General features: G+C 58.3%; 1 protein-coding gene across 1 annotated transcript in view; it reads right to left on the bottom strand.

Moving 5' to 3' along the window:
- The window catches only part of KSR2 (kinase suppressor of ras 2), a 68,875-nt gene that overhangs the window by 34,330 nt on the left and 14,086 nt on the right, over positions 1-20,459 (bottom strand). Inside the window, exons 4-8 of the mRNA XM_085326105.1 lie at positions 9,681-9,862; positions 1,339-1,408; positions 915-998; positions 586-653; positions 311-409 (exon numbers count right to left, since the gene is read on the bottom strand). Of these exons, the coding sequence (XP_085182231.1) occupies positions 311-409; positions 586-653; positions 915-998; positions 1,339-1,408; positions 9,681-9,862 (503 nt within the window). The remainder of the gene's footprint in view (positions 1-310; positions 410-585; positions 654-914; positions 999-1,338; positions 1,409-9,680; positions 9,863-20,459) is intronic.

The following is a 20,459-nucleotide window of genomic DNA, read 5'->3' as shown; positions in this document are numbered from 1 at the left end:
TTTTTTTTTTTTTTTGGCGAGCGCAACGCGTTTTTGCCCCCCGCCGAGGCAACGGGGGCGGCGCTCGCCCTCCTGCGCCGGCAGCGCCCGGCCACGCTCTGCAAGGAAAGAGGTGGGGAAGCGACGGCCCGTCCTCCTGGCGCGGCGTCTCCGTCCTGGGTCGCGGGCTCCGGCGCCGGGGAAGCGTGCGAACGGCAACGAGACGGGACCCGCATGCATCGCCGGAGGCAGGGCCGCTCGCGGCGGGGGCCACGCTTCCGCCCAGGCCGGCTCTCACCGTTAGCGAAAGGCGAAAACCTGTTGCACTTACCGCGTGCTGTGGGGAATCTGAAAAGGAAAGGTGGCAGGGGGAGGGTGGGTGGAAGTGGTTTGGGATGCAAATCTGCCTCGCACCGTACGGCTCGTCTCCCTACAAGCGGAAAAGACGGTGGGTAACAAATTTCCACAAAGCGCCCAAGCGGTTCGGGAGCCTAAGTCCCGTTGGCTGCCAACAGGCTTTGGGCTCCCGAGTCCCTCGGGTGCTTTCGCAGAAGGTTCCCTGGCGAAAAGCTCCTGCAAGGCAGAACCGGAGGAAAAGGTCCTTACCTCCGCGGTGGATGATGAGCAGGTGACACGGCGGGGCCTCTTTGGTGCATTTGTTGTGGCACTTGAGCCTGGCAAGGGGGAAAACGGGGGGGAAAAAAAGAAAAGAGAAGCAAGCAGTGAGAAAAGGGAGGGGAGGCGAGCGGCGGCGCGGCCGCGACCGCGGACCTCGGAGGTGGCCGTYGCCCGCGGCGGGTCCCGCCTGCCTCCCCTTCGGCAGGGCACCGCGCCGTATTCGGCCTCGGCCTCGCGCCAGCCGTTTAAACCCGCCCTCCGCGGCGTTTCCCACCGCGCCGGGGCGGCCCCCCTCCCCGCGGCGCGCGCCGACRTACTTGCAGTTTTTGCACTTCAGGCCGAAGAGCATTCCCTTCCCGCAGACGGTGCAGGTCTGGGACATCCAGTACTTGGTGGAAAACCTGCGGGGAGAAACGGCGGCGGAGCGGGGGGGAGCGCTATGGGCGTTCCCGCGCCCTGCCCCGGCTCCCGCGGCCGCTTCCCGCGCTCTTCCTCGGCGCCGAGGACGGGGAAGGGTTGGGAGCTCGGGAGAGGAACCCGCTGAAGGCCGGCGGGGCCGCCGGCATCGCGGCTCGCTATCGATGGCGCCTCGAGGCTTGTCTAAAGCGCGGCCGAGCGGAGATGGAATTTAAACGGGCTTCGAGGCCGGGGAGGAGAGGGAGCCGCGGCGAGGCCGGGACGGACGCCGGGGCGGGGGCACGGGGCGCCGGGAGCCCCGGCGCTGCCGCGGGGGCGCCGTACCTGTGTTTTATGGAGTTCCCGAGGTCGCGGCGGGGGATCTGCGGGGACCAGCGAGGCACTGACAGCGTATCTGCGGGGAGACGGCGGCGGGGGAGAGCGAGGCGGGGACTCRCCCTCCCCGGCGCGAGCGAAGGGCGCGCGAGGAGAGGCTTCGGCAAGCGCTTTCCCGCGGGGCGAAGCCCGCGCCGGCGTCGGGAGGCACCGCGCTCCCGCGTCCCCGACACCCGGCTCGGCCCCGGGCTCCCTGCTGCCCCGAGGGGGCCGCGTGCATGCACACACGCACGTGCCTGCACACCCGGGCACGTGCATGCACATGCACACCCATGCATGTGTGCACATGTGCATGCACACCCGTGCACACGCATGCACACCCATGCACACGCGTGGGGGTCTCCAGCCAGTGGCAAGTGCAAATCTCTCCGAGCCCCTCAACRGCTTCCAAAGAGGAAGGGGCAGCGAAGCCCGAACGGGTCGGGCGGCCGCGCTTGCGGTGGAGCCAAGCGCCCCGCGCCGGCCTCCGGGAGCCGGTGTACCTCCCGCTCCCGGCCCCGGGCGCGGGTCTGAAGCGGGCCGCGCCGTCCGCTCGCGCGGCTGCCCTCGCCAAGTTTGCTCTGGGGATTAGCCCCGCGCGCGGGGAGCCGCGCTGTTTGCTTTAATATCCGAGGCAATATCGGGGCCGCGGCRCGCTTTCGTTGCCCTCTCTTTCTGAAGGTCACATTTGCATGGCGCCGGCGCCCTCGGCGCGCTCGCGCCCGCGCCCTCTCCACCGCGCTGGGGCCGCCAGCGAACGCGCCCCGGAGGCATCGCCGCAGCTCCGGCTCCTGCTGCTCGCCCGTCCGGGACGGGCTTGCGGCTGGAGAGGAGCCTCCCCGCGGGGCAGCGGGGCTGGGAGGAGGCGCGGGGCGAAGCCCCCGGGGCTCCGGCGCCCGCCGGCGCTCGCCCGGCGCCCCCGAGCCGGGCTGCGGGCCCCGCTCCTCCGCCAACCCCCGCAGCCCTTCGGAGGCGCGCTGAGTGGTACCCGCCGCGGCTGCGTCCCGGCACGCCGTCTGCCCGCCCTCGCTCCGCTGGCACCTTGCTGGGCGCCCAGGGAAGTTGGAGGAATTAGCTATCGGTCACGGTGACGGCCAGATGAACAAGCCCTCCTCGTCCTCCTCGTCCTCCTCCTCCGATAAACAACGGCAGCCTGTTTTAGCATTCCGAACGGGAAGGAAACTCGGAAAGTCCCCCCGGCGTGACTCACGCGAAGCCGAGGAGCGGCGGTGGGGCTCCGCGCTTCGGCAGCGCCCTGCGAGGGTGCGAGGCTGCTCCCGCGAGGGTCTCTTCGTTCAGGACCGCTCGGCAGCCAACCAGCCTGGCAGCACGCTCGGCTCCGGGCTGGCGGTCGCCGTCCTCGCTCGCCCGTGGCCGGACCGTGTCACCCCTGCGCTCATGCACTTGCCAGCAAAACCCCAAACTGCCTCTAAGTAGTGCAGCCCACACGCCAGCCAGCTCGTCTCCGTGACAGCTCTTCATCCACGGCCCAGTTGCTTCGGGGGCCAGCTGCCAACCACTGGCTCTGGGCTGTGCTGCGGGTCTCGACCGTGACCACCAAGGGCAGTCTTCCTGGAGACTGCCTTCTTGACCTCCCCGCAAATACAGAGCTCTGCCCAGCCCAGGGAGGAAGGCCCATCCCCACGGAAGGCTCTGCAGGACAGAGGAAAGGCCACCACTTAGAGTTCTGCCACRTCATCCCAGCAACCTCCATCCTCAGAAACGCAGCCTGCACAGACATTGGCCCTCAGGAGCTGACACGCTTAGTGCCACGGGCAGCTCATCACCTCGTTGCCCATCGCTGGGCCTCAGTGGCCCTGCCTGGCCGAGGAGGCTCCTCCACATCCAGCCCCCACAACACAGCCCATAGGCAGGGACCCGCAGGGAGGATAACGGGAGAGCCAGCTCCGTCCCCCCCAGGAAGACATTTCTACCTTGGCTCAGGGTCCCCACCTAGTGCTGGCATAAGTGAGGCCAGATCCTGCTCTGCAGGGAGTAAAATCCTGGCTCTGAGCACTCTGCTAGCAACAGATGTGCGATCCGYGAGCAGGACTGCTCCTGTGATTTTTGTTACTACTGAAATAACCCTTTGCTCTCCTGGTGGGAGGGATGGAGGTTTCCTTCTCCTCCACAGCAGTGGACCCACCTGCGGCCACCAGGCCGTGACACCAGACTGACGTGTTATAAACCAGATGCCACGTTCGACTCCCTGAACAAAAACTGCGCTAGAGCAAGAAAATGTTGGTAAGTAGAACCAAGGCACTAGCCAAACCTCGAACTGCACCAGCACCAGCACCCACGGTCCAGAGCCACACCACGTGTGGTGAGGAAACCACATGCCCAAGACAGGACCCTTCTCTCTGCAGCAGTGGTCATCAGAGATGCTGACAGACCTTCATGCCCAGGGAGGCACCCGAGGGCGCAGGCGCCTTCCGCGAGACGTTTCGGTCCACGCTCCGGCCAAGGAGCGCGGCCYGCGTTCGGGAAGCGCCGGGCCTCGGGCCAAAAGCAGCCACGGCCTGGACGTTTCCAAACAACAGGAAGAGAAGCAGCTACAGTCCCGCTTAGAGCAGCAGCGCTGGCTTTCGTCTCGTCCGCGGCAGGGGCAGGGGGAAGCCTGCCGGCGCGGCGGGCTGCAACGAAGGCGCAGCCTTTGCCTGTCGTCCCACGAGGAGCGACCGAGGCAGAGCTGTTCTCTCGCCAAATCTCTCCTCAGCGAGAAAACAGAAGTCGCTTGATAATAAGGGCAGTTCATCTTCGCAGCGTGACAGTCCTATTTATATAGCTGGAACGTCACGGTCAGTCACTTCACCGGCTTAAATGCTCGCATTGTGGTTTTTTTCCCCCCTGTTTGGAGCCTCGCAGGGTCAATTAGGCTTAAGCAGACAGAGCCGTACTCTTCCTGCTCGGCACGCCATCGCCGGAACAGGCTCCTCCAAGTCCTCCAGGCTTGGCAGACGGCGTGGCAGCGTCCTTCCGCTGCAACAGCGGGCCCGTCACTGCAGGTACCGAACGGCTGCGAACCCACGCGGGCCCGGGGCTGCGGCTTGCCCCGGGGCGGCCCGCCGCCTCCGCCGCGCTCGGCCGGGGACGCCAAATCGAAGCCGGCAGCGGAGGAGGTCCGAGCGCGACTCGCCGTCGGGCGCGAAGCCGGCTGCGCAGGCGCTTGCGCGGGGTGTCCCGGGCGCCCTTCCTCGGCGCAAGGGGGAACGGGACAGGCTCAGGGGCAGGAAAGCCGCAGATGGTCGCCAGATACAAAACAGCTACACCTGCCTTGGCGAGCCCCCCGCCGCCAGCCGCTCGGGCTGGGGCGGCGTTAGAGGGAAGGCTCACGCAGGTTTGGCCCGTCCCCGCTCTTCCCCAGGGCGCTTCCCCTGAGACGCTTCACTCGCCTCCCGTGCTCCTCGCGCCAGCATCGGCTCTTGCACTACACAGAGGAGCAACAGATACCAGAGATGTTTACCAGATACGAAATCAGAGCCCTGAACTGCAGATGCTGCTTGGTCACTAAGCCAGTAGGTAGAGCCAGAAAGAGGATCCAAGAGAAGTGGTCCAGCCACCGGTTGGGTTGTGTTATGACTGCTCTTTTCCTTCTGCAGCGTCAGACATTGGCTACAGTGGGAGGAAAGGCATGTGGTGGGAGCTGAGATTCATGGTGACCACCATGCTGGGGTGGGGAGGGAGCCTTCTCCCAGGGCATGAGCTGAGACCCCTTCCAGCTCTGTCCCTACTCCTGCAGCAAGGGCATCACCAGCAAGGGGCCACCATCCAATCAGTTCTCTGCTCTGTGGGGTCTCAGACCTGTCACGGCCCACTCTCCTCTGCTCTACCTTCAGGACCACATCAGCATTTCCTACTGACCCTGGAAATATTAAGACTAATCGGATCTGCAAATGACATTCACAAGTACAAGCCTGCGGAGAAACCAGCTCCCTGAAAACTGTCTCCAGAGTCACGAGGGCTAAAGCTGGGCCAGGCACAGAAGGCACAAGGAGACAGCCAACGTTCGACTCCTGGGAGGCAGGCCTCCAGGAAGGTCTCCACACTGCAGACCCAAGGGTGAAACAACTCAGTCAACTAGAGAAACAGTTCCTTTTTCTGTCCTAGCACAGCAAAGGGACATGCAACATTTTTTGCTCCCCTCCTCTGCCTCCATTTTTGTTTTTTAAACGGTTTTGGAAAGAAACTATGATGTTGGCCCATCCTGGAGAATGTCAGGCAAACAGCCTGATCCACCACAGTGAAAGGGCTCTGGCTGGGCTCACAGCAGGGAAGAGGACAGGCAAAAGGTGCAGGCATGGGAGCRATGCCAACCAGCTCCAGGTCATCCAGATAAAGAGATGTGAAGCAGCACAGGACATCCTGGACATAGATTATTACAACAAAAAGTAGAAGATCTGACCTGGTTTCTGGGTGCTTCTAGCAAAGTCAWGGACTGTTGACTCCTAAATGCTATCTCTAAATAACAGTGACATACAGTTCTGSCTGTTGCTTGGTCACAGGGAGTGACAAGATACACCAAGAGGTGGTCCTTGGATCCAGCCAGGACAAACTGCCTTCTCTCCTGCATCTTCACGAGCCGGGTCCTCCTCCCTAGCGAACAGGGATGCTAGGATCCATAAGCTATGTTACAAGCAGCAAGACTTGCAAATATAAACTGTATCAGYGGTGGGAAAGTTCCTCAGGATCACCAGATGCCACCGCCTGTTTCTGGGACCAAATCCTGTGAGGCAACTGCAGAGCTGGTCAAAGGAAACGGAAGAGACCCCACAGCCGATGGGGAGGGGGAAAGAGAGGAAAAAGATTCAGCTCTACCATGGCCTGATGGAGAAAGAGCTTGGGGGAGAATATGTCCTGAAGGGAGAGGGAGCTTCTGGCTCCTCAACGGAAATACAATTGCCCCAGAAAAGACAGCACTTGCACCCCCTGGCTCAGCAAAAGCAAGTCCCTGAAAAGCCACAGGACTGGGCTATTTCAGGGCTAAGTTACAACCCCAAAGGCATTACTTATCAGCCCTCGAAAGGAAAGCAGAAAGGGGAAAAGCACAAAAATCAAGTCAAATTCAAAGGGGTGCCGTTGCAAGCCAGCGCTCCCGGGACTCCCGGCCCTGCGGCAGGATCCGGGCTGCCTGGGAAAGAAGGAGCCTTTCTGCAGCCCTCTGCCCGGCGCTCGCCTCTCTGGAAACGCATCCTGCCCAGGGCAAATCTGCCGTTAAAAATAAAACACAGCATCCGAGACCACATCACRGAGATCTGATAAGGACCAGAGACAATTCAGATGGGAGCACGCTCCTGCCACAAGCCGCGAGACAAGCCAGGCGTTGAAAAGAAATCATCGAGAGACAGTATCCTTCAGCCTGAGAGATAGGGGTCTTGGAGAGGGCTCGCGAGGCTGTTTGCCCGCATCTTAATACGACAGGAACAGGATTTTTTGTTTCGCCAACTTAGACAAGTAATTCCACGTCAGCTCAGGCGGAACAAGTGCCAATGGGCTGATCCTACAATGCGATGAGAAAAAGGGACGAGGACTTTTCCAGCTGGATTTTTAAAGGCAAGGGCTTGGGGTGCAAGTGCCCGAGGGAAAGCAAAAGGCGGAGTGCCGGAGAGGGGGGACAGCACAACGCGGGCGGTGGGGTGAAGCCACCTAATTCCCATTTTGGCAACACAATCTAGCAAAGCCTCCGTAGCCTGCCACGCGCTGCAGAGATGTTCACTCCTCCCCACAAATAAATTTGCTCCGGCACCGCTTGGCATAACTCATCTTCTCCCTGCAATGTAATGAACCCTGGCTTCAAGCTCCATTAAGCCCATCGCATAACCGCCTCTCCCCGGCGCGCCTCGGGAGCCATCCTTGCCCACACCTCCGCTGTCCGCCGGCGTCAGAGGACAGCGGACTGGCAGCCGGCTGCGGGACGTGCCTGTTTTTCCTATAGGGTCACAACCCTCCAGGGAGGCAGGCAGGGCTGCGTCAGGCCCAGGGGCTCAGCCGTGGCATGAAGCGCTTCCCCTCGCTGCAGAGGACGGCCCGGCACGACCTGCTCCAAGGTTTTGTCTACCGAGCTACCCGTGTGCCTGTTGCTAAAACCCATCGACGGGGACCCRCTGACCGGTGCGACCAATCTGCTCTCCTGATGGCTCCCGTCTATCTCCGAATACGAACGTTTTCAGCAGCCATCAGAGCTAGAGGACGCAGAGGAGGGCAGTGGAAAAAGCCACCTCTCCAGCAGCGTTAGTCACTCGATAGTCCATCACTTCTCATCGTAGCACGCTCCTGTTATGCCACATTGCATCAGGTTATCACACCACGGGATGTAATCCAGTGCTGATGCATGAGGAAACCTAATGCAACACGACACATCGACGGTGTGCTGAGAACGGGCTTTACTCCTTGGTTTCTGGTCCACTACTTCCCCCTCGTTGCAGGCAGCAAGTTAGACTCATCTGACACTGCAGGGGGAAGAGCAATACATAAAAATACCCTCACTCCAGGCAAATCTGCTGGCTGTGCCAGTAAGAGTCAGGTAGTTGGACATCTCTCTATAAATAACATCRCCTGCCCGCGGAGCTCCTGCCAGGTCCCATTGCCCCCAAAGCCGCAGAAATGGGAGTAAAAGGATGCCAGAGATTCCTCGAGGACCCTTCAGTGATTCTGAGCAGCAGCTGATTGGGGTAAAAATAAATAAAKAAAGAAAGAAGTCGCAAGGCCTTTGCCCTGCGGAGGCCTGGGGGAGGCAGGGCTGCGAGGAGGCGTTCCCACGGGCAAGCCGAGCGCCGGGCGAAGGAGCCGCCCCGTCGCGCCAGCACCCCGCGTCCGTAGACCTGGCGCCGGGGCGGCTGGCACAGTTCACCCCRCAGCTGTAGCACTGAGAAACTCAGCTCTTCTGAGCGTTTCCCACCAATGCCCCAGGACCACCAGGCGCTGGAGCTCTAGGGGAGACAAGGTGGTGCTGCTTCTAATCATCCGGACCGTCGGAGAGGGGTTTTAAGCCATAGCGCTCGGCACTTTTGGAAACCATCGCCCTGAGTATTGCTTTACTTGCCCTACAGTAAATGTTTCCCAAGCACGCGCAGAAGGTAACGGGAGCGAGAGACCGGGCAGGAGAAGGCAACGAGGAGTAAGCGGCTGCAGACAGGAACGTTGCACCGACTCACTGCAGGCAGCACGCTTGGAACGAGGGCAAAGGACCACATTTTGGGCAAGCCAACGCACAGGAGGGAGAAGAAAGAAGAAAGCAAAGCGAAAGAAGAGTCTGATGAGAGAGAAACAAAAGGAGAAGGAAACCCACAGGGGCCAGGATGAGAAAAGCGAGTCGGGAGAGCGAAAGGGAGCTGAAAGCGTGCRCGAGGACGCAGCTGAAGGGAGTCTGCCCGGCAGAGCTTGCCCTCCCCGCAGCAGCTTTGCGGGGCCGCTGTTCCTGGCCTACGAGTAAATCCCAGCTTCCATGTGTTTGCTGGGAGGGTTTTCCATCTGAGAGTCATGCCTGGCTTCTAAAAGCTTCACTTCCTACGGAATTAATGCCTGAGACTGGAAAACGAGGGTCAGGCTGCGACGGCCTTCTCCTGGCTGGCCTCTCCACGCCTACTTGCATCAGGGCCGGCTTCGCCGGAGCCTCAGCCCCACCTGGAAACCCTCCACAGGCAGAGGGGGCCTGAAGAGCCCCTCTGCACGAAGGCCACGCTCGCTGCCGGATTTAGGAAGGAGCGCTGGAAAAACCACCCTCGTGCGCTGAGCGCCTCCAAATCAAGCCAGCCGCCTTCCCCCCCCCGCGGGGACGTACAACGCTATCRGGAGACTAGACCACATCAGTCTGCAGCTGTATCCATGCGGCTTCAGACACCGGAGGGGCCCAAGGCGCCTGCAGAAGGCGTTCGCTCCCTTCCAGCCACCCCTACGACGCGSCGAGAGGAGGGTGGGCTCGGCTCACCCGAGATCTGAGGGGCCTCCAGAGCTCCCCGCCACGCCTGGAGGCAGCCCCAAGGCGTCCCGGCGCAGAGAGCACCGTGGGGACAGAGCCTTGGCCAACTCACCAGATGTGGCACCACGTGCCACGTCACCCCGTTTGCACGTTGTTTTTAAATCAGCGCATTTCAGCCCAAACCAGAGGCAACGGCGTCTTTGGGGAACCGTGCAATAGTCAGCCGATGTCCCCAGGTCCATTTACGCCTGAGCGGCTCCAAAGGCAGGCCCCCCCAGAGACCCCCCCACCCCGTGCTCATATCCTGCGCTTGCCCTTGAGCCGAGCACATTAACCACCCTGCCCCAGGGAGGAAAAGGAAAGGGGAGACCTCCCAGCCCGGGCCGGCTGCGCTTACTTGCTGAGAAGGCGGCTTCAGCGTGGACAGGAGGCGTGGAGGGCAGGAACGGCGGGTATCCCACGAAGAAGGACCGCAGGGAGCGCTCCGGGAGCAGCGGGGAGCGCTGCGAGGGGATGTTCTCGCAGCTTCCCACGCTGTTGTGGATCTTGAGGTTCAAGGGCTTGTTCTTTTTCTTTGCTCTGGAAGGGAGAGGAAGGAGAAGGGGAGAAAAGCGAAGCGCGAGGAAGCCGGGGGGTATTTTCTCAGGCGTTTAGACATCCGGAGAGCTAAGCAACGCCCCAGGGGAACAGTAGCACCCACAGAGCAGCCTGTGCACCCAAGGTGCCGCCCGCCCCCAATCAACCACAGACTTGCTATTAACCATTTTAATTAACCTTTCGCTTGCCAGTGACATCGATGTAGTCTCACTCATCCACAATCTGTTGATTTTCATACAGCCTTTGAGAACACGCTGCATTTGACGGCTCTGCCTCCTGCCGYGCTTGGCTGAAACCAGCCGCGAGCGGGACCGGGGCCAGACCGGCCCCCGGGCAGCTGGAAACGCGCACGGACAYGGTGACTGCTGGACGTCCTGGCAATGGGTCTAAAAAGCCACCCCRCTSCCTTCTGCCCTCGCCTTGCTTGCCRCAGCCACGTCCCCAGAATCGCCGTCCCCAGCCCTGCGCAGGAGGGCACCAAACCTCGTTGCTCGGCAGGAGCAAGCGCAGGGGATGCTCAACGCAAACCTGCCCGCGCCGACCTAGCTTTGCTTCGTGCCGTGCTCCGGGGCGGCGGGTTTGCAGCCGGCGTCTTCACCCCTGGGCATCTCCCCAGGAGGCTGCAGGTGGGCGCCCCGTCCTCCTCGGGGGCGCAAGGGCTGCCCCCGCCGCCGCCGCCGCCGCCGCCGTCAGCGAGCTCCTCTCCGTGCCCGTCCCGAAACCGCCGCCGCCGCGCAGGGACCGCAGAGCCCGTCCGGACCGCGCGCGCCCGAGCTCGGGAGAGGCTGCTGCCCGCGCGCCTTAACCTGCGGCAGAGCCTCCCCGGCGCCGGGCCGGGCACGGGCTCCTCCGCGCCGTGGCGATGCCCGGGGCACCTGGCCGCCCCACCTCRTTAGCCTGCCAAGGCGGGCGCGCCCGCTAACGGGCTAATCGCTTCCTCGCGCCGGAAAACGAGCCGCTCCTGGCTTCGACGCCTGCGCAGGGGCTCGCGCGCGGCGCGGCCGCCCGGGCCGCCGAGACCGCGGYGGGCGCTCGGCCCAAAGAGCTTCCTGCCACGCGGCGATTAGCCGCTCTAATCTTATTTTTTTTCCACCCATAAATCAGCTGCAGAGCAAATATTTACCGAGAGCATCATTTCCTCGCCAAGCAGGGCTGGTGACAGCTCTCATTATGAGGAAGGATGAGTGATTTTGGGCAGGGATCTATTTTTCTTTCCTCATTTTTCTGGAGAAAGGAAAAAAAAAAAGGAAAACGCAATGCACGCAGACCCACCGACACCGCGCTCCGAGCGGGTGGCGGATGCATGGACGGGGCGGACGGCAGCCACCTGTCCCGCTGCCCAAGCGGGTCCCTGAGGCCGGCTGCTTTCCGAAACCTCGCCGGAGCCGCCCCGTTCCCCAGGCGGCTGCGCGCCCACCTCCCGCTCCGGGTCGAAGCGGTGCAGCGGACACGGTCACCCCCTCCGACCGATGCAGCTCCAGCGTTTCGGGGCATCTCCCCCTGCAGCGCCTGCAAAGCCCCCGCACCCCCCAAATGCCCCTTTCCCCCCGTCGTACGGGCTCGAGCCTCCCTGTTCAATAAAAGACGGAGAGAGAGGAGCGAAACCCATCCGCTCGGCCGGCGCTCGCGACCGCTGTGATTAACAGTATCAAAATCCAAGGCGGCGATTTAGCCGGGAGGGGAGGTTTGGCCTCCGCGGGCTGCGCTTCGTTCGCCGCGGCGCTCGGCTCTAACGCGCCGCGATTGCGACGCAAGAATTTCTGCTAAAGAACGGGAGAAAAAAAAAAAAAAAAAAGAGGGGCGGCGGGAGGGGGCAGAAAAATCCCGCCTCGGCCTTTCCGTTAGCTTTCTGCAGGGGATTAAAGATCGCTGCCGCTCGGCCTTCGGCGCGCGGCCCCGAAGATTTATGGCCTTTTGCCTGGCTTAATCGCACGGTACTCGGTATTAAATCCGAGCGAGGCGAAGCCGCAGCGCTTGCTCCGCGGCGCTCTGCCCGCCGGCGCCGGCCCCCGGAGCGCCGCGCCGGGACGGTTGGGCTGTCCGGAGCAAGCAGAATTCATGGGCAGGACCAARAGCGGGGGGRAAAAAAAGAAAAGAAATAAAATAAAGAAAAAAGCCCACCCCACCCTTTGCTCCTCCGCCACCGCGTCGGCGCCCCGAGGGCTCAGGCGAGCGCATGGGGAAATCCAGATTAGTTTAACCTGCCCGAGCTGCTTGCAGGGAAGGAATCTCCCTGCCGTAAGCCCCGAGTTGAACAAGCTCCACGCGATATTAGCTTGATATTAWAGAAAAGAGAGCGTCTCTACCAGCTGTCACATTTATCCTCCTCATTGCTGTAGGAGGCAACAACCCCCTCTTCCCCGGGCCAGAGGGCGAGCGGGTCCCTCGTATCAAAGCCGCGACAGTCAAACATTTATTCAGGCGGCCGTCGCTGCTCGCTCAGGACGCTGCGTTTCCAGGTGCGAGCCGTACCGATCTGTTATTCTCGTTTCGTAACGCAAAGCGCAACTTTCTCACCACGGCTGCGAATTAGAAAGCTCGGAAAGGCTTCGAAGGGGAGCGCGCCCCAGATCGGAGCTTCTCCTCCGCGAGGCTCGGGCCCCGTGCCGCGCCGGCGGCGGCTGGGAGGAGGCGCGGGCGGCCCTGGTGGGCTGCCCGCGGGGCGGAAGGAGCGCGGAGAGCTAATTGCCAGGATCCTGAAGTCGGTCCTGTTTTTCATTAAGTCCGTCTGTTCTCTTTGTTACATTTCTTTGAGGGATATGAAAAGGCCGGGGCAGATAAACACGGCTTTGTGCCGAGCAGTCACCAGCTGCGGCCAAACGAACGTCACAGAAACGAYGCTACGGTTGAGTCTCCTCTTGCCGGAGCCGCTTTCCCAGCGGTTGAGCTCCGGGGCATTTGCACCGCGAGGAGCAGGTTTCCCCATCGCTAAACACAGCACCAACCTACCAGAGCAGCTCCAGAAAGATGTTTTCCCCCCACCATGGGATGAAGACCATACAGCTCTCCCGCTATAGCAGATCCCACTTCCATGCTTGCAACACCCAACCAAAAAAAAAAGCATGCAACCAAATCAGGCAAACGCCTGCCTGTGGTGGTCTCAAACACACGTAGGATTAACAGGAGCAGAGCAACGTGCTCATCGGCTCAGGCATCCGTATGCCCGTCTAGGCTTGCTGGGAGGCAAGTCGCAGACAAACTGCAGTACCCAAGGGAAGACCCTGGGCCGCCCATGGCCAGGAAGCCCTGGGGCTTCGCGTCGCTAATCAGAGCATCTCAAGAGACCGCCAGAGCTGGGCCTTCCCGTTCCCCCTCTTCCCAGGGGGACGCTGGGACACAGTCCACAGCCCAACAGCACGAGGGCAACGACAGCGCTCTGCTACCTGCCGCTGCAGTGATGCTAATTCTTATCTAAATTCATAAGCACGCTCCCGGCTTTTAAAGTGGCTAGAGGATGCACAACTTCTCATTAAAGGACACAGCGAAAAGTTTTGCTTCCAAGCATGTTAGAGCTCCTGCTCCTCTTGATGCAATACCGCAGGAGTAATTAACATTAATGACACACCTAAGGAGAAGCGCGTCCCCGAGCAGCGGGATAATTGCAGCAGAGAGCCAGTTTGTTACGGAGGCTACACATCACTGTCAGGGCGCTGTGTGCAAACCGTACTTGGAGAAAGCTGGAGACAGTCCAGAACGGGCGCAAAACGCCGCCGCCCTGACTCACCACCAAAGGCACAACCATTGATCAGAAAGATTATCTGAAAACAGAGATGGATGCTGCTTGGTGCTTTTCTCCCAAGTCTCCCCCCGCCCCCTTTTAATCCTCTCCACTGGAGAAGTGCCGAGCAGTTCTGTGCATTTGCAGACTGCATATGGGACAAACGATACAACACTTAAAAAACTGCATACGGATTATCTGCACGTTTTAGTAGTGTCCTGCTGCATACACCTGCCCCGCAAACAYGAATCTGTTGCTGATCCACCATGCCAAGAGCCCCTCTGCGTTTCCAACACCAGCTATGTTCAAAGAGACAGCAGACACTAGAGTGAGCTTGTGAATCTAACCCACACAGAATAAGAAGTAATTGATCTACTACGTCGGAATGTTGATTGGAATTGATACTGGGGAAAAYATTGTTATTACAAAGGTTGCAGATCATTAGAATAAATGACCTATCACTGAGTAATGTTTATGAAGAGAGATCTGGACAGGCTGGAGAGTTGGGCAGAGAGGAACCTCATGAGGTTCARCAAGGGCAAGTGCAGAGTCCTGCACCTAGGGAGAAATAACCCTAGGCACCAGKMCARGCTGGGGGCTGACCTGCTGGAGAGCAKCTSTGCAGAGAAGGACCTGGGAGTGCTGGGGGATGACAAGTTGACCACGAGGCAGCAATGTGCCCCTGTGGCCAGGAAGGCCAATGGTCTCCTGGGGTGCATTAGGAAGCGTGTTGGCAGCAGGAGGAGGGAGGTGATCCTGCCCCTCTACTCAGCCCTGGGGAGGCCACATCTCGAGTACTGYRTCCAGTTCTGGGCTCCCCAGGACAAGAGAGACATGGAGCTACTGGAGAGAGTSCAGCSTAGGGCTACGAGGATGRTCAGAGGGCTGGAGCAYCTGCCCTRTGAGGAACGGCTGCGAGAGCTGGGCCTCTTCAGCCTGGGGAAGAGCAGACTGAGGGGGGATCTGATCAATGTGTGTAAGTCCCTGAAGGGAGGGTGTCAAGRGGCYGGGGCCAGACTCTTTCCAGTGGTGCCAAGCAACAGRGCTAGAAGCAACAGGCACAAACTGAAACACAGGAAGGTCTATCTGAACGTGAGGGGGAATTTCTTCACTGTGAGAGTGACAGAGCACTGGAACAGGTTGCCCAGAGAGGTTGTGGAGTCTCCYTCTCTGGAGATATTCAAGGCCYGYCTGGATGCAACCCTGYCTAATGTGCTCCAGGTGACTCTGCTTGAGCAGGGAGGTTGGACTAGATGATCTCCAGAGGTCCCTTCCAGCCTTACCCATTCTGTGATTCTGTTAAGAAAAGCCCAGATGATAACTCCGAGGGACAGGCTAACCACAGACTGCTCAGCATGGAAGGGACGGTGGAGACCACCTCTGGTCCTATCTTTCTGCGAGTCAGATTCACTCATTCTTTCACCTCTCCGCCTATCACTCAGGGCACCCTAGAGGGATGCATTTCATCCTGTCCTTTCCACCAGCTTTATAAATCCGGTTAGACGGGCTGGACTCAGGCACCAGTTACAGGTAGGTCTCCTGCTACCACACTATGTACGGCCAGCGCCGCCTCAACTACGATGGTCCCGCTGGACTGAGCTGGGTTTGTAGACAAAAGCCCCTGTCTAGCACTCAACCCAAGCCTGGCTGTGATGTTGAACAGGAAATGCCTTCAGAAAAGGTTGCTCAGAGTACAGCTTTCTTTGGCTGAAAATACTTAAATCTACGGCTGGCAGTTTGGTCCCCGAGTGAGGGCTCCTTGCAGATGTCAGGAACAAGCAGCACCACCGCCGGTGGTCGCTCCCACTGCTGGCTGCTAGAAGAGACCATCCCTTCTGATCAGCCAGTTCTTTGCTGCTCGGATGGACCCTGTCTACAACAGATTGAAGGCTGTGGAAATCTTAAGTGGAACTGAAGGCTTAGTGCTGGAGAGTACYGGCATACTGTAGAAATGAACTCAGGGCAGTGACCAACTTAGAGTTGGAAAGAACACAAGGAAAAAGGAAAACTAAAAAGGGGTATGTGCTCTATCRCTCTTTCAGATGTGTATCTTCAGCCATCCAGGATATCCTTATCCTAGTTTTGAAAAAAAACGGCATCAAGAAAGAACCTGAACGTCAACAAGCCTAAGGGCAGCGAAGGTGATCTTTGCGAGGCTTTGGATAAGCATCTTTTCCATCAGAATGCCTGACCCTATCCAAATTCACATCTKGAACGCAATTGCAGAGATACAGGACAAGGAAATCTCCTTGAACACATACGCAAGCTACGCATGGGTTACGTGGAGTGGTTCACGATTAACACGAAAAAATACAAAGAGCCGCTGCAACTACAGAGCCAGCTCCACAGCCAAGGTGCGGTACCGTCCGACCTCGCRTGCCTCGGGAGGGGGCTGCCAAAGAAACCCGTGCACTTACGCCACCACGCAGGTCACCTCAGCCACCCCAGCCCTTCCGCAGCGTGACATGCCCATGGCCRCAGCATGCACGGCAGCACAGATAGGTCAGTGGGGTGGGGGCAGATACCCCTGAGCAAACTGCCTTGCACGAGAGCAGCTCCCCCTCGYGCAAACCTGGCCACAGGGCTAACCTAACACACCGTATACGCAGCAGCTGCTTGTTTCAGCTCCATCAAGAGAGCTCTGCCTCTCCTATCCTGCTCAGCTGTGTTAAATTAAAGCCSTGTGACCTGTCATTGATACAACATGATCATCCCCTCAGTGACTGCGTGCTGGAGGCTATCTGAAGGCCATGGAGTTCATTAATTTCGCTAGATACCAGCGTGGGAAAGGCACCATGACCAGGAAGCACYGAGGCTTTGGGCTCATCTCCCCTTCGCGTGGGACCTGGCAGGTTTGAGGATCATGGCACCAGCTGGACCAGCCACCTCACCATAGCTCTGGATACCAAAACACGGAGATCAGCTTGAGTCAATTATTTTGCACATACCCATTCGAGGGTTAACATATGCACTCCTGAGCTTGCTCAGGACTTGACTTTTGCTCTTGAAGTCATGTATTTTTAAGATCTTCCATTCAGAGTTTGTTATTTTGACTTCTTGCTGATGAATAATCATTAACTATCCATGAAAGATTTAAATGGCCCACAGAATTCATGAGGTATTAAATGAGCATTATATTATCAGCCACTCTAAATGTTTTGTTTCCATTTCAAGACCATTCATAAGATGTTTATGGGTTGTGGATTTATGGAAGCCAGGGGATCTTTTTAGGAGTAATGTTCCATACCCCAGAGTTACGGTCAACAGCTTGAGGCTCCGTGCAGGAAAATCTGAGGCTTTAAGCTCAAAAAATTTAACTCTTGCTTCAGAAGATTTAGGTATATGGAAACACAAGTGCAGGCAAAACTGAATTACAGTGTAGACATATTCTCCTAAAGACAGGATGCAAAAAAMCATATGCTATCATCAAGAGTAAAGCAGTACATGGTGGCATCCTCTGGAGAGGACACAGCTGCTGCTGCTGCTCTCTCAAAAACCCTGTGTTGTTTTACCTCTGTCCCTGAAGCGAGATAACGAACCCGTTACTGCAGTCCCATAACACAGCAACAGCYTGCCTCCCCGAGCTGCAGGATATAAGGAATATCCATCTCCTAGCCTCAGACCTCCCTTCGTGAGCTAGGTCCTTCTCTTTGCTCTCTACCCGCTCTTGCTGACCGCTACAGGCAGCTCCTTGGAAACGTTTCTAGCTGCTGAACCTGGATAGATGCACTTTGCTATRGAGAAGAGAAATCCCTTCCGAAAACAAACTTGTAGCCAAAGCAGGGTCTTCTGAGCAAGGAGATACAGCTCCCACCAGAAGGGATCACTTGGGTGGCTTTAGTTGGAGCAGGATTCAACTAAAGTCATTAAGTGTTTGCTCAAGATGATCCTCCAACTCCCCTTTACRGGTGGGGGCATCTCTGGCTCCTCTGAGCACAGTTCATCCCCTCCTGAGATAAGATGGTAAGGTGATGAGATAAATTACACCAAGAGACACCAATCTCATTCTTGGGACCATGGCCCACCCCAGGATTTGAGGCCCTACCAGCGAGCAGACAGCAAAGGGGTAGGATGGGGGGGGAATCTAAACTAATAAATAAATTCAACCTAATTCAACTGAATGCAGTTTGCCTTGGGTTTGTTCATGGGCAAGTTTTTGTTAGGATGTGCATTCCGACTGCAAAGGCTGCGTCGCTCCAACTCTTTGCGTGGACGTGTTCAGCACAGGCATGAGGTGCACTTGCATGGGACAGCTGCCAAGACTAGGACCTCCAGGTCCCCCTGCCACGCAGGGGGCATTGCCATCGCCCCAAGTGATCCCAGGGCACATGCACTCACCAAGGGGACTGTTCCCCCAGCAGCAGCACCCTCAGCCTCACCAGTCCTCCCCAGGGAATCAGGCTGCAGTAGCAGCTTAGGCTCTCCTAACACGTCCGCCCAGTTACACACAGCTTAAACTCCAGGAATTAACTCGGATCTCCTGAGTCCCCCTGTTTGTAGGCAACCTACTGTCCAGATATGCAACAATTTTCCCTCTCAAGAAGAGGGAGAACAACACGGTTCACCTACACAGGAGATTGCTTTATACCAGGATAATGATCACACACTGATGCAACTCCCGCTTGCKGACATCTACCTGGGAAGAGGAGCAGCTTTGCTCAGCTTAAATTGCTTCCAAAGAGACTCTAAGAGAGAGAAAGCCATTCCCAGTTCAGCCTACAGATGAGTACAGCACAGAAATCAGACATCACAGAAGTGATGAAATTAAATAATAATAATAATAATAATAATAATAATAAAACTAGATTACATGTACATTACATGGACAGAACCATAAAATGAGGATTAGCTGTACAGCAGCCTAACTGGAGAGCAAGAGGAGAGACCTGCATTCACTACATCACCCTGGCAGTCTCAGTAAGGCTGCTCTTAAGAAAGCCTTTACTCCAGAAGTTTTGCTAAGACAGWCATGGCCACGGGATGTGCTATGCTTAGAGTAACAGGAGCTGGGCTACAGTGAATTCAGAAGCCACGCTTTCTCCGAATCCAGGCAAAGCACTAGCCACCGAACCCACCACTACGCCTGCAGCAGGCTGCTGCTCCAGAGTAGAGAGGGGAAAGAGAGACGAAAAAGCTGCCTCTTTAATGCACTAATTACTACCCTGAAACACTAATGGGATTAGAAGGTAGGATTTAGTAGTTGCCTCCTGAAAAATCATTAAGCATCATTAGAGTAAATTAACCTCCACACTTCTGCGAGCAGCTTTGGGGAGCCCGGGTCCTTCCGAGTCCCCATCTCTCTGCATCGACGCCATGAAGCCCCAGTAGGACTCCAGTGCAACAGCGTGCTATCAATGTTTGTTGTCTCTTTCCTCTATTAATTTTGTTTAATAAACTCCCTGGGCTGTGGGGATTTGCCTCGAGCCAGTGACTGCTGAAGCAGGCTGGTGGCATGCTAATTGTAAATTAAAGTTGCATGATCCAAGGTGGCACAGCACCAGCGGGAAGCAAAAACCAGAGTGGCAAGGCAAAGGGGCCAAGGCTCTTCTGCAGCTAGGACAAGAAAAGGAAAGGCAGATGGARAAAGCAGTGCTGTCCTGGCCTCCCAACATGTCCATGAAACCAAGCTCATGATAAACTTGCCGGAAAAGCCAGCTGTGACTTCAGGAATGATTCTCAAAGTGCAAGAACACACACTCTTTGCCCGCTCATTTCTCTTGGCTCATACCAAAAAAGTCAAGATACCCTGCCCCACCGTCCAGGTCTCACTGCCTGGCCCGGGGCAGTTGGAGACCAGAGGCTGAAGGGTTTTCTGGAGTACGGTCCAGACACAAGCTCCAGCCTCGTGTCACTCTGACCCGGAGGGTGCAAAGACGACAGGGCTGGGGCATCAACGGACCTGGGGCAACCAAAGAGGGGATACGGGCCACCTTGCTCCCAACATTTGCTGTTGGTTATGTATGATATCCTGACAGGCAACATCATCTCGGAATAGACCTTGGATCAGATGCCGAAATCGGAATAAAATCATTACGGAACACATGCTGTTCTCTAAAGCTTCGCTCCTGAAAACATTGTGATCCTTACTGAGGACAAATCAACGCAAATACGATTTTAGGTGCCTGAACACGAAGGGGGAAGGATCACCCTACACCAGAGGCACAGCTAAACCGGCATCAAACCRTTGCCAAAAGTTAAAAGCTCTTACAGGCAAAAATCTATCACTCTTCCAGCTAGGGGAGAAAARCGATCACCCTGGTTTTCCTGCCGTAACTGCTGCCACTGGACCGCCGCGACGGGGCCGCAGCGAGGGGCTACGAGGGCGAGACGAGTGACCCCGCAGACGCAAGGTAAACCTGCTGCCTCCGAGTCCCTCTAATCTCCCYGCGCCAGAGCAAGAGCAAACACGGAGCCGGCAGGCAGCAGCGCCGTTTCCAGGCTTGCAGCAAAGAGAAGCGGCAAGGAGGGATCCCGGGCGGCCGGGGGCTTCGGGCACCGGGCGATGGAGAGGGAGCGCTGGCCACGGACGGGGTAGAGCCTGCGCCGGGAGCCAGCTCGCGGCCAAAGGGCTCCCTCCAAGGCCGCTGCTGCAGCGCCGGGGCCCAGCCCGCAGCTCCCTCGCCGGAGAAGGGCTGGATTAACCCTTCCCGCGCTCCGGCCGGGCTGAGCCGCGGCGAGCGGCAGCCTTTCGCTGCGCAGCAGCAGCCTCTGCCGGCGCGGCAGCCGCAGAGCCGGCCCAGCGCCGCGGCAAGGCAGAAGCCGCCGGCGCGCAGAGGCGTCCGTCCTCTGCGACAAGCCTGCTGCTGGATTCGGTCGCCCTGGTGCAGGGCAGCCTGGCTGATGCAGCCCCAAGCAGCCGGC

Source organism: Rhea americana, unplaced genomic scaffold (assembly GCF_003343005.1).
Source record: "Rhea americana isolate MKP2758 unplaced genomic scaffold, rheAme1 scaffold_128, whole genome shotgun sequence".
NCBI lineage: Eukaryota > Metazoa > Chordata > Aves > Rheiformes > Rheidae > Rhea > Rhea americana.
Note: the sequence above shows the minus strand (reverse complement) of the source record. Positions and strands in the feature narration are given on the sequence as shown.